Source organism: Zeus faber (assembly GCF_960531495.2).
Source record: "Zeus faber genome assembly, chromosome: 17".
Classification (NCBI taxonomy): domain Eukaryota; kingdom Metazoa; phylum Chordata; class Actinopteri; order Zeiformes; family Zeidae; genus Zeus; species Zeus faber.
The window spans coordinates 9136274-9150870 of NC_137204.1; the positions used below are offsets into that span (position 1 = coordinate 9136274).

The following is a 14597-nucleotide window of genomic DNA, read 5'->3' on the forward strand; positions in this document are numbered from 1 at the left end:
CAAGACCTGCCGTTTTGGAGATGCTCTAACCCTTTGCTCAGATCCTTACGCTTGCCCATTTTTCCTGCTTCCAACACATCAACTTCAAGAAGTGACTGTTCACTTGCTGCCTAATATATCCCACCCCTTGACAGGTGGCATTTTAATGAGATGAGCAAGGTTATTCACTTCACCTATCACTGGTTTTAATGTTGTGGCTGATCGGTGTGCATAACCTCATATAGCGATGGAAAAGTAACCAACAATCAACTACACAACAAAGTTTGTGTTATACATTATAGAGCATACACAGATACCAAGAAACAGAATGTTTAAATTCTGTTCTATTCATTGTGTTCATTTTTTCTAGATACTGCCACGTGACCTGAGAAAACCCAGCATTTCAAGATAATCCTTGAATTTACAAGGACATAGGATTTAGGTAATTTTTCAGCATCCAAGTGATGTCTGAAATGGTTTTGAAAGGTATCATTTTATAATTTACAATTATTCACATTTTCTATTAGTTAATGTTTTCAATGCTTTTACACAATGGGATTGATTGATGATTAACCCTTATATAAGGGTAGTGGGTGGTAGGCAAAACTGCAAGACACATTTTGAAAAATTAGACACCAGCATGTGATGAATTCGATTTTCATCAGTAAGAATCATAAACATGTTTCAAAATCGAAATAGGACTATTTTCTTAAGCTTTTTGGTAGACACATTAGAAAGCCGTTTTATGAAAAAGAAAAAAAAAAAAAAAAAACAATCCAAATATTATATTTTTACATTCTGTCATTTCAGAATATTGTAGAATCTCAACCTTTGTACTAGTCAAAATGTAATAGTTGAATTCATGAGCAATACAGGATACTTCGTATTCTGAATATCTCATTTTAATTTTACAAATCCTTGTTATGATCCATTTCCTTTGAAGATATTTTGCATTTGTATTGAATTTTAATAAAGCAACTTATAACATAACTAAAATACCATCAAGCGTTTACCTTAATGGAAAGGCATGAAATGAACTAACTAAACTTAATCTTGAAATATTTTGTGGTTTATGAAAGGCTATAGTAAGATTAAAGTTTGACAGATAGTGGTTTGAAATGGCCCAAGTTGTCATCGTAGATGTCGTTTTCTTTCAATGCTACTCAGAATAGTTTTTTCATTTTATCCAAACAGCTATAAAAACAATGTCAAAACAACGGTCATCTTCTCAACTACAGATTTTATTGGTGTCTTTGCCAAAGTCATTGTTTAAGTCAGAAACTTAAAAAGCATGTACTGTGCCATATTAAGTTAATATATACATCAGGGAGCTGAAACGTTGTGCATATGTATAAGTCATCCACCTGTTACATATTGAAAAATTCATATCTTGTCACATGGCAAAAAATGAATCCCCCCCACCCCCCCCCAAAAATAAAAACAGACTTAATGTTTTTACCCAAGGCAGTACGTTATAGTTGATATCTGTTCTTCAGGAAACATGCCGTACCAAGTTAAATCCTTGGAAGTCACAAAAAGCGACAAATAGCACTGTTTTTGCAGTTAGAACATAGATCCAATGACAAGGAGAGCAACACTTTCACTTTCCATGTGGCCTAAGAGACAAACAACCCTACCATCGCCTTAGGACACAAAGACAAAGCAAATCCGAGAGACGACTGTTTTCTCAGGGCGTTCCCATGAACTTCCTCATACAGTACATACACACTGTACCTTGTTCAGGGTTTGGGAGTGCTTAAGAAAACAAATCTGTGGGGCGGGGCGGGGGAAGGGGGTGGGGGTAGCAATCACTGTGTCATCTGGGCTTCCATGGCCTGTGCTGCCCATTCCGGAGCAGCCTGGCGGATCTTCTCCAGGAGGTTGTTGACTTGGAAACACAAAGACTGGATCTGCTTGTCCCAGGTCGGAAGCGGTTCACGAGCTAAGGGAGACACACGATTGAGGTCGGCAGAGTACGTTTAAAACCCATTTAAAGAGTTTGTGACATTAAAGGGGGGATATCTTAATCCTGTATCAGCGTGCCGCCCTCAACTGGCCGACACCGCTTATCCATACCAAAGCTCTGAAGTCCTGCAGAAACGCTCATTTGGGGCCTCAAATGTTCTTACCTCATTTACGTCATCCATTTTATAGCTCTTAAAACAAAGTGAACGTGTTTACGTCATAAGCCCTCACTGAGAGGTCAGTTATGGCTACACCATGTATGGTTAGCATTATGTGGACATCTCATGGACATAAACTGCCATTATACAAGAGTTTAAGTTAACATACCATTATAGGGATTATTCAAATTTGGGAGAATCAAAACGCTAACTAATACATACACCACACAGGAATTCAACCATTTGTGAAAATCTGCAATTTTTGCTTGTAGCCTCTCAAACGTCGCAACGCTTCTAAAGGTAAAAGAAAAACACTGTTGCCGCTCACTTTCAAAGTGGACAATCCCGTCTATTTGGTCAATGAAGCCGTTCATGCGTCCTTCAGTGATCATCTGCGAGGCGATCTTCTCAGCCTGAGGACAACAGGGCAAAAATAACAGAAACAGAGTTTAGTGCCACTGTATGTCCACAACAGTACACACGTACACAGCTGTTAAACGTGCGATAATAAACACATTGTTTGAACAGCAGCATGCGGTCCTAATGTAGATTATAATGCAGGGTAGATTCATGCATGTGATATATGGACAATACTGGTGAAACCAAATATCAGGATAATTTTGACAGCAGTATCCAAACTGCCCAATAACAACATCAGCAATATGGAAGAGGTACTAATCGCTCATTTCACAAAAACATACCTCTGACTTAAATATGAACTTGGCTGAAGCATCCTGTGTCACAAAATGACTCTGTAGAGCAATGTAGGCAACCAAGTATAGATAAGGGAGCCTTTTTCTCCACTTCCTACAATCAATCCAGTAGCTTCTGGCTAGCTGCTATCATGATATAAGATTAAAAGATTAAAACAGGACAAGCTTAGCTTGTCTTTATAGTCACAAACACACCACACATGCATTTCGTGCAGCAACGGCCGACACACACACGCACAGGAACACGCACAGGCACGAGGCCATGAAATGTCTCTTCCACATTTTCCCATCATGGGTTAGGGTTAGGGTTATAGGGTTATCCAGCGCCGGGGACCAACTTCTACATCCATCGCTGGTCAGACGATTTTACTTGTGCATGTTTTTAGTGTTGGTTCTTACAATATTACATGGAGGAAACCCCATGTGAGCGTGGGGAGAACATGCAAACTCCACACAGAAAGGCCCCTCCGGAGCACAGTGCCAACCGCGCCATAGGCGGGAATCGAACCCGGGACCTTCTTGCTGTGAGGCAGCAGTGCAATGCACTGTGCCACTGGACACACCACGACACCGTAAAGAGCAAAAAAAAAAAAAAAAAAATGGAAGTTTTAATCCATGTCCTACCTTTGCGGGGGGGATTTCCAACAGTGCCCCGAGTTCTTCAAATGTAATGTTGTTGTATAGTTTACTAGCGGACAGAAGGTTGTGCTCGATCACTGCTCTGTCCAGAATGCTCGAGCCTGAGTGAAACAATACAAACGTCCAATGAAAATGATTAAATAAACGAAATAAAATTGCATCACCAAGCAAACACATCTTCTTAATCATAAACTCTAGATGCATCTGTTATGTGTGATTATTATTATCATCATCATCATAAAACGGTAAAAAAAGCTTAATATTTTATTAACCTATATAACCAATATGATGAAAGAAAATTAGAAATAAGAGGCTAAAATTTTGATTAATTCATTCGGAATGAAGCTTCATTTCTTGACCACTGTTAAAGCTACACTCCCCGTAAGATAAATCCCTTGTGTGGTTGAACTGCAGTGCACGCACCATCAGCGGTGGTGGCCTTCTGGTGAGGCATCAGCATGGTGGCAAACTCCTGCAGCTGGTTGCCTCGGATGATTCGATCCAAGTACATCTTCTCCAGGATCCCGTAGGCGGCCAGCTGCTGACAGCGCTCGTCTTTAAACAGCGTGGCGAGCATACGGGAGCGCTGCTGACCTGTAGGACCACACAACGCCATATTCATTTTTCGTGGCATGTTATTTAGAGGGCTCTGGCTTGTCCATGGATGTGGACCGGGTGAAAAACACTTTGGAAGCAAGTGTGTATGTCAGTACGTCTTTATTTGTATCACACTTTTTAAAACATACAGCTACAAAGTGCTTTACGGGTATGCTGCAGGAGGCATAAAATAATCACAATCAAAGAAAGATTTAAACCAGACAGTAAATGAAATAAAATAAAATTGTATAAATATAATTTAATAAAACAAATATGTAGTCACACTAAAATCGGCTACAATCGACACTAAAATCGACATAAATATGCAAAATAATATTGATATAAGCTCACACAATACGCCATCAAGCCAGTCCCCAGTACCTGCAGACGCCAGTATGGTGCAGTTGAGGGCGTGCTTCAGGGCCTCAAGACGTTCACTTTCATGGACGATGGACTTGTAGGACAGCTCATTGTATCTTTGTGCCGCTTCGATAAACTTCCTCCTGAAGTCCAGGACTCGAGCGTAGCAAACCTGCGCAAGAGCGGAGACTCACGTGAGCAACTGCAGACAGTTTTTGTGAGGCTTGAATTAAAAACAAAACAAAAAAAACAATCTTCAGGAGGTGGTGTACTTTGTAGTGTATTTGTAGCTGTTCGTTGGACGATTCGTTCTGAAGCAGCGAGGCTCGGTTGATGTAAGCTTCCGCTTGGACGGGGTCGTCGTCCTCCAAGTACAGACGGGCAATTTTCAGGTATGTATCCAATTTATAATCTACATTGTATTGCCTATGGGGAACAAAATGAGACAGATGAGGAAGACTGTGTTATTAAAAGGTAATTCGACTTCACCAAAGTGCGTCCCCCCCCCCCCTGTGCTTTGAAAACTTCACTCCAATTCTCTGGTTGACGTTTTTCATTTCCCATGCAAGTTATCTCACTCTCTCTAGTTTTTAAAAAGTAAAAAAATAAAATTGAGTAATGTTGTTTGTGGAAATGGATAGCCGATGTTCAAATTTGTTACATTTCTAGAAATGATGGTGTTTTGTTTTTTTTACAAATTGTACCCTGGGCCAAACTGTTTCTTAAGTCTTGTATTGTGCTTTAAAACTGACTACAAAACTATTTCTGTTGAAAAGAGAAAAAAAAAATTTCTGGTCGTCAAAACACGCGGTTTGAGCACGTTTATTTATCATGAGAAGAGTTTTTAAAAAGCGCTGTGTGAGATTACCTAGTGTTGCGCCTCTGGCCTTTTACACAGTGGGTAAACAATCTTAAATGCAATAACTTTATCAACTGACCCTGAGGTACAATCAAAACATATTCACCGTTTGTCAACAGATTTTATTGGTGAGAGCGAGCGACAGGGTCAGGGATAAGGCAGGGTGTTTATATAGCCTTAGATATCGTTATTCATTTGAATTACCATCTTGTTTGATCAGCTGTCATTTTACCTCTGCTACAGTGATAAGTAATAAGGAAGACACATTTTATTAATATTTCTCACCGTGTAAACAACTAGAGAATCTTACACAGTATTCCTTTGGTATAATGGACAAATACGTTCATTTTAATCCGTTTGTGTACACTGAATAGTCAGTTGTTATTTACATCGTCGGTTATACTCAAAGTGGGGTCTGTGGCACAAAATAAAACTTTCAAAAATGCTTTTTATTATTATTTTCTGTCCTTTCAAGGGGTAGATCATTAAATTTTTAGAAATAAAATATTTTTATGCAATATATACATATATAATTACCTCCTTCCTAGACAAGCAAATCCAACCAAGTGCACCTCTCTCTAGTGCATTTCTGTGGATTTGTGTTTGATATTTTGCATCGCTATATTGTAACTTGTTTATTGAAATGATGTCAATTGAATTGAATAGGTAAATCATTTTTATAATCTGTATTTTGAAATAGTGCAACGCAAATATTTTTTCTAAGACATTTCCCTTGACATGGGTTCGTCTTTTCACATGACCTAGGTAGACGTGTGAGAAAAAGGCCTAAGATCTAATTATTTTTTGGGACACAATGCACGTGTGAGGGGGTCCTGAGTTTAGTTTCTCCCATATAAGGGGTCCTTGGTTGAAAAAATCCCTGACTGAAATCGCAGAAGTCGACAAACACTTACTTTTGTCCCGTCTCAAGCGGTATACCAACTAAAACCTGGGCAGCATTTCTCCAGTCGCCCTCTTTTTCATAGATTGTTGCTAAGTGCTGCCGGATCGAGGCTACCTAAAATGGATGAGGAAGTTTAGTATCTTAAAAGAATAACACAATACATTCCAAAAATCATCCGGTATAAACAGTCATTTGAGGTGAGAGAGCGACGGAACACTCACTTGTTCTTCAAAGGAGATGACCCTGGGCTGAATCTTTTCTAAAGTGAAGTGGTATATTGCCTTGGCAGTGCTGTCAGGGAGGTTGGGGAGGTGCGTGCAGAAGTCAGTGAGAAGTTGTCTGGAGATGACCAGGCTGACGTTTTCATTGACCACTGTGAGAGAGAGAGAGCGAGAGAGAGAGAGAGAGAGAGAGAGAGAGAGAGAGAGAGAGAGAGAGAGAGAGAGAGAGAGAGAGCAGAGACACGGTGACGTAGTGTGTGTGTGTTACAAGCATCGGGGCTGGCCTCGGTCACACCACTGAAAACGCGGGCGGTAGCATACTTGCTTCAACGAAGGCCTTCAAGAATTCTAGTTGATCCTCATCTGTGTACTGAATGGCCTTCTCCAAAATTTGCCGATACCTGAAAGAGATATTAAGTCACCAGTTCAGAGGGTGTAATAAAACCCTATTTAAAATGAATAAATAAAACACAGCATGCATGTAAAAGCACCAATTTTCGTTCTGTTGTGTCATCATCATCTCACTATGCTCTTCAAAGCATCTTGGGGATTGATTTTTTTTAACCATTCTCAAATGAGCCACCCATCAGGGCAACTGATAATCATGCATTATTAGGAACAAACAAAATCTTTAAAATCAAATAAAGTATCGCAAAAATCTAAGAAAACATAAGAGTGGCTTCTTTCATAGCTTGTGTGGAGAATTGTCTCAGCCCGAGCAATTGTCGTTCTGTATAAAATGATGGAATATTATAACGTGTGACCCAAAGCAGCTCTCGTTTAACTCATAAAAAAACGGACAAACAACGAAATATCTTGGAAATGTCTTACACCAAAATCAAACATCGCTTCCCTGATATAGTTAAGCACAAGTGCATCTGTTGGCTCGACCAGAATTTTAGGAGGTCCTATGTACCAGGTGTGTCTAAATCATCTGTCGTCATACAAATAATAACATGAATGAATTAAATGTGTTTTTGATCATTGTATGACACGATTACTATACAAGCACATGATCGTACTAAATCCACCTTCTGAAGAAGTGGTGTTTATTCTCTTGACATTTTGGATGGAATCATACGATTGTAGAATCTAATGATTCTGCGAAAGTATCGCCATCAAGTGATGATGTAACAAAAGGGACAGCTCCTCTTTAGCAGTAAGGAGTACAGCTAACCGCTCTGTCTCGCCTCTGGTACAGAACGGTTTATCCATGTCTCCATCAGAGCTGGAGTTAAACAGAACTTCCCAAAGTTCGTTTTTTTTGAGTCCACGCACATTTATTGATGTGAAAATGACGTAAGGTTTAACAAAACCTTGGTTCTGGTTGGGAAAGGTTTACTTCTGCATTGTTACCTATACATAAATATATGGAAACACAAACTTCACCTCCAGTCATGTTGGTGAGCTGAACAACAAAAGCGCTGGTAACCAAGTAGCTGGTTGTTAGTCATCATCCCAAGCCTAAAATAGTTGGATTTAATTTTTAATTCATAATAATAATAATAATAATAATGTTACAATACTGTGTATATAATATTGCTGGTGTCCAACCCTGCTACACAGTACAAACTCACACAATTTTCTATCTTTGACAGTTTGAATTGTTGCTACTGGGGTTTATTAAGTTTTAGGTTTATTGTCTAGTGCCATTTTTTTTTTTTTTTCTATTTTCACGACTTCATTATTGCCGATTGTTTTGATGCGATCTGATGCTTTGACGTCACACAATCCCCCTGGAGCTGAATGAAGTATCCATCGAAAAATGCACCGACCCTTTAATACACAATAACGAAGACGGAGATAAAGCAGGGACAGCTGAGGTCACCACGGCACCTATGACATCGAGGGATGGAAACTAGAAACTCCACATAGCGGCGCTTAGGCGTTCGTGTAGTGCATGCTGGAGGAAATATAAATGACTTGATAATTCGTATTCGTTTTAATCCAAAGCACCGTTCGGGTCGTGGATATCCTCCATAGATAGTTAACGTATAGCTAAATGTATGGCTAATGTAAGCTACGCTGCTAGCTGACGTTAGCTAGTCCGTTAGCGCTCACATGCCGAACGCAAGTGGAACACCTACTTTGCGGCGAGATCTTTGTGGGATCCGGTTGAATTCATGAGCTGGGCGAGCTCTTGTCTCACTTCCGTCGCCATTGTTGCAAACAAGGCGTCGCCGACTCAGCTTCGGCTTTCCGGAGGGTGTCTGTCCCTCGCCGCGGTCCCCTCCGTGGGATAAGCCTGCTTGCTCCTCCGGGTGAGCGCTATGTAGCACTAGCCGAGTAGCACTGTCGGCTACACCGCAAACCGCACGAGACTTCTCAGCGCGACGTGACTACGTCAAATTCCGGCGACGGGATTGGTCAAGGTTTGTGGGCCATGTGCTGCGTTCCATTGAACACTGACCTCGGAAAAATGCAATCTGCTACTTGTGCAAAGGTGAAAAGCAGTTACCGTTTAATTCCCGGTCGCAAGCGATCTGCCCCCAGTTTGACGAGATAACAGGTCTGACAAGTGATGCCAGGCGCCGTTAAGAGTAAACAAAGTTTCCCTTGAGTTTTTTTTATTTTAATTTTCGCCTCACTTCGGTGTGTAACACTCTGTGGCGTTTTACGATTAACATGCGTTTTGTAACTTGTAGAATCCACAAAGATGCCAAATAAACACAACTTTTCTGCGGGAGTCCATGTTTTTCCTGGGATTGGACAGCACAATTCGCAAATGTGTATTAGTCTGGAATATCTAAGTTCATTTTCAATTTCCAAGGGACGCAGAACAAAATGTCTCTGGACGCAATTGGATAGACCTACAACCACTCAGCGCCTCGGATAGACCTACAACCAATCAGAGCATCGGATAGACCTCCAACCAATCAGAGCAATGGATAGATAGACCTACAACCAATCAGAGCATTGGATAGATCTACAACCAATCAGAGCAATGGATATATAGACCTACAACCAATCAGAGCATTGGAAAGATAGACCTAAAACAAATCAGAGCATTAGATAGGGCTACAACCAATCAGAGCAATGGATAGATAGACCTACAACCAATCAGAGCATTGGATAGACCTACAACCAATCAGAGCATCGGATAGATAGACCTACAACCAATCAGAGCATTGGAAAGATAGACCTAAAACAAATCAGAGCATTAGATAGGGCTACAATCAATCAGAGCAATGGATAGATAGACCTACAACCAATCAGAGCATTGGATGGACCTACAACCAATCAGAGCATCGGATAGATAGACCTACAACCAATGAGAGCATTGGATAGATAGACCTACAACCAATCAGAGCATTGGATAGACCTGGAACCAAGTTCAAGTTCAAGTTCAAGAGATTATTTGTCACATACATAATGAATCCTACGGTTTAATCATAGGCCACCGGCTGATCACGCTTTGTGACATGCCAGGATTTCTACTCTGTGAGGTAAGTACTGCAGGTAAGTTAAGGTAAGGTTCATTTAGAATGATTTAAATCTTTATTTTATACAACACAGACAATCAATTCTTTTATATAATTATAGAACCCAGAATCACGACTGTGGTGCCACCCCTTGCAGTCGCCTGCGCAATCACCTCATGTCGATTATGCGCTCTTCTTCTTTTTCTTCTTCCTCCTTGGGCTGCTCCCGTTAGGGTTCGTCACAGCGGATCATCTGCCTCCAATACCTTCTGTTCTGCGCATCTTCCTCCCTTACACCAACCGCTGCATGTCCTCCCTCACCACATCCATAAACCTTCTCTTTGGCCTTCCTCTTTCCCTCTTGCCTGGCAGCTCCATCCTCAGCGTCCTTCTCCCAATGTAACTCTCATCTCTCCTACACACGTGTCCAAACCATCTCAATCTCGCCTCTCTCTCTTTTTCACCCAACTGTCCAACCTGAGCTGTCCCTCTAATGCAGGGGTGCCCAATACGTCGATCACAATCGACCAGTAGATCGCAAAGGTAGTGCGGGTAGATCGCCTGCCATTAGAAAAAAATAAAAATAATTTTAACCAACCTGACCAACATGTTGAATGAGCTCAATTTAGAGCTGCAAGGAAAAGACAAATCCGTGGTCAACATGATCAGTTCAGTTAATGCTTTCAAACGAAAAATGCAACTTCTGTCCTCAAAGCTGCAGCGCCATGATTTGGGGAACTTTCAAAACCTCGCATCAGAGCTGGAGACAAAAGGGAAGGCGTGTGCGCAACTTGACAGTGCGTGCTACACAGAGCAGATTGAAAATTGTCTGTCAGATTTTGACAAACGGTTTCAAGACTCTGCCTTACTCGAGCCAATGGCTACATTTATGTGCTACTCATTTAGGAAAGACATTGAGGTTGATTCACTCGGACACTGTTCCACCTGAACTGGTCTGCAGTGGAGGATGAAATATTAACATTACAAGCTAACCCTAACCCTACCCAAACATGAGGAAATGTGCTACCTCCTTGACTGCATTATTCGGCTCTACTTATTTATGTGAGTCAACCTGAAGCTGCATGAAGATTATTAAGTCCAAATGCTGTTCCACCATGACTGATGATCATTTGGAAGCGTGCTTGAGGTTGGCTACCAGCAGCTACTGTCCGGAGTATGTAACCCTGGCCGACTCCATTCAGTGCAAGTCATCAGTCACGTAGTGACCATAAATGTATTTAATTGTATTGTGACGTAAAGGTTCATGCAGTGATGCCTGGTACGCCAACATATATTGTATATATAAAGTATACTCAGTATATAAATAAATAAATATATTTAGCATTTTTTTAATGCAGGTAGATCATTTTGACCTGGTCATTTTAAAATTTGCTTGCAAGCCGAAAAAGTGTGGGCACCCCTGCTCTAATGTACTCATTCTTAATCCTGTCCATCCTTGTCACTCCCAATTAAAATTTCAACATCAATTGTCGATTATGCACATTTTAGTATTTTTAGTATTTTGGTAAGGTAGACCTACAACCAATCAGAGCATTGGATGGACCTACAACCAATCAGAGCATCGGATAGATAGACCTACAACCATCAGAGCATTAGATAGATAGACCTACAACCAATCAGAACATTGGACAGACCTACAACCATCAGAGCATTAGATAGTTAGACCTACAACCAATCAGGACATTGGATAGACCTACAACCAATCAGAGCATTGGATAGACCTACAACCAATCAGAGCATTGGATAGATAGACCGACAACCAATCAGAGCATTGGATAGACCTACAACCAATCAGAGCATTGGATAGATAGACCGACAACCAATCAAAGCATTGGATAGACCTACAACCAATCAGAGCATTGGATAGATAGACCTACAACCAATCAGGACATTGAATAGACCTACAACCAATCAGTGCATTGGATAGATAGACCGACATCCAATCAGAGCATTGGATAGACCTACAACCAATCAGAGCATTGGATAGATAGACCTACAACTAATCAGGACATTGGATAGACCTACAACCAATCAGAGCATTGGATAGACCTACAACCAATCAGAGCATTGGATAGATAGACCTACAACCAATCAGAGCATTGCATCTTATATGCTTCACTGCAGTCTTGAGACAAGCTACAGTGCCAAGACTGTTGTGTAAGTGTATTTACTGCCTTGTATCTGTTATCTAGTATATCTAGTACTGTTGTAACTTAGGACTGCTGGTTTCACTCTGAACCCATGACTGTTAATTGCTTAACCACTGAAGCAAGGACACCGAACCAGGCAAACCTGTCTTGTTTTTGTCACCTCATACACAATGTGCAACTACCACATTTCTGTAATTTCAAGGTCACACAGAAAACCTAGTTATAACAAACGCTGATGCAATCTGGGTCACCTCAGGTCTCTGCAGTAAACATCATCTGCAAAGACCTCCTTCTCTGTTGGCTTGTGGAACTGTCTCTCTAGGTCGTCCTCAGACGAGCCTTCCATCGTTGTTTCCAGTCATCCCGGTTCTCCATACTGGAGAAGCTCGTTGGTGCTTTGTGCTCCCGCATCATTCTTGAGTACATCCACATATGTTAAAGTGGGACGTCCTCGTGACCGGTGCCCATGTGTTGGCTCCCACAGTACCAGTTTGCTGGCTGGCAGCTCCTGGTGTCTTTGGCAGTGTCCTGCTAGTCTCATTCTCCTTACAGCAATCTTCTCGCTCACCCTTGGTATTCCCTCGTACAGAATTCTGTTGGTTACATGTGTACTCTTGCTGATGTTAAGCACTACACGCAACATCCTGGTGTAGCAGCCGTCCAGGGACTTCTCTAGGGTTGGCTTCAGGGACCAGCATTCACTGCCATAGAGGAGAACGGACTCTACTGTCGCATAGAAGAAGCTGAGTTTGATTTGGCGGGGGAGGTTGGAGTTCCATACACTGGACATGCCGTTCAGGGCCCTCCATGCAGGTGCCTTCCTCACTTTCAGATCTTGCTCAGTTGAGTTGACCCATGAACCCAGGTACTTGAAGTCAACGACTTCTTTCAGCACAGTTCCTCCTGCTGTAGTCAGAGGTTGATGTTCTGGTGGAACGTTATAGGTGATGACCTCAGTTTTCTTGGCGTTTAGCCTCAGGCCTACTTTGGCGCACTCCAGCTCTACCCTTTTCAGTAGTTCTTGTGCTTGTTCCACATTATTAGAGAGCAGACTGATGTCATCCGCATAATCAAGATCTGTTAGGACCACTAAGGGATGTCGTCTTGACCTCCTTGGTGTTAGCGTGAAGCCAAGTTCCTGCTCTCGCCCGCTGATTGCCTTCCTGAGTGCGTAATCGAGGACTATGATGAAGAGGAAGGGGGCTAGTGTGTCCCCTTGCATAACGCCAGCCAGGATGTCAAACTCCTCGCTGTTGCCATCTGGGGTCATCACCTTGGCCCTTGTTCCTGCGTACATGGTCTCTATTGCTCGGAGTAGGTTGGGAGGAATTCCATACGCCTTAAGGACTTTCACCATCATGCCTCTGTGGATCGAGTCAAAAGCCTTTTTGAAATCAATGAAGCACAGAACTGCAGTCAGGTTGTCCTTCCTCACCTCCTCAATTATTCTCCTGAGTGCCAAGATCTGGGCTGTTGTTGTTCTCCCCTCCCGAAAGCCGTTCTGGTTCTCCCTCAAATGAGGGTCGATGGCAGGTCTTATCCTGTTCAGTATCATGCGATTGTAGATCTTTGCCGGGATACATGTCAGGCTAATGCCTCGGTAGTTGTCCGGTTTCGAGAGATCTCCAGCTTTGGGCACTGGGATGATGTTCGATAGAGACCACATATCAGGCTGCCGATTGTGCAGCAGAGCAAGGTTGCAGAAATCTAGAAAGATGTCGTCGAGATCACATTTCTTCAGGACCTCTGGGGGTAGACCATCTGGACCGGCACTTTTCCCCACTTTCACAGAGGTTTTTGCCCTGGCGACCTCCCCAGCCGTGAAGGGACCATCATCAATTCCCAGGTCTTGGAGGACTGTTGGCATATTCCTCCACTGCTTCTGCAGTCTCTCCCAGCAGCCTCTGGAAGTGCCTGGCCCAGGTTGTCACCCTCTCCTCAGGGCTGTGTCCGTCGACCTGTCCCTCCTTGGTCCTCTTCCTCCCGGTCATTTCATTGATTACCCTCCAGGCCTCCCCATATCTCTGTCCACCTTGCGCTGCCTTCACTCTCTGCACTTTCTTCATCAGCTCCTCCCCTTTGATGGTGTCGTAGGTGTTGAAGAGAAGCTGTTTGGCTTCGTTCAGCTCCCTACGTCTCTCCACTGTTGGTACCCGCTCATAGTTGAGGCGGGCTTCCTCCACATACCCTCGCGCCGCTACTACCTCAGGGTGTTTCGATCGCCGGGAGGATCTGACTCTCTCCATCATGGGCACACATAGTTTGGTCGCCTACTCGTTCGCAGCAATGAAACGCATGTATTCGTTGCTGGACTCCGCTCCTTTGTCCAGCTGCTGGAAACGCTTCCTCACCTCCTCCGTGTACCTGGTTTGAAGGCCAGGTCATCTGCAAATACCTCCTTCTCTGTTGGCTTGTGGAACTGTCAATATGCAGTTAACAAGGCCGACTTTATTTCTGGTTATGCTAACCACCTCTCCTTGGAGCTCCATGCTCTCACTGAGACGTGGATTAAACCTGAAAATAGTGCAACCCCGGCTGCGCTTTCCACAAACTACTCATTCTCCCACACCTCCCATCCATCTGGCCGTGGTGATGGGACTGGCCTGCTA

At 42.6% G+C, this 14597-nt stretch overlaps 1 protein-coding gene across 1 annotated transcript; it reads right to left on the reverse strand.

Moving 5' to 3' along the window:
* Positions 1-1732: 1732 nt before the first annotated feature.
* Positions 1733-8688, reverse strand: cops4 (COP9 constitutive photomorphogenic homolog subunit 4 (Arabidopsis)). Its single transcript, XM_080018294.1, has 10 exons — positions 8483-8688; positions 6717-6796; positions 6396-6547; positions 6185-6288; positions 4684-4837; positions 4433-4583; positions 3878-4048; positions 3440-3555; positions 2431-2515; positions 1733-1921 (listed from the first exon to the last, which is right to left on the reverse strand). Exons 1-10 carry the CDS (start codon positions 8554-8556, stop codon positions 1788-1790), a joined length of 1221 nt encoding a protein of 406 aa, XP_079874420.1. The 5' UTR covers positions 8557-8688; the 3' UTR covers positions 1733-1787.
* Between the last annotated feature and the right edge of the window lie 5909 nt (positions 8689-14597).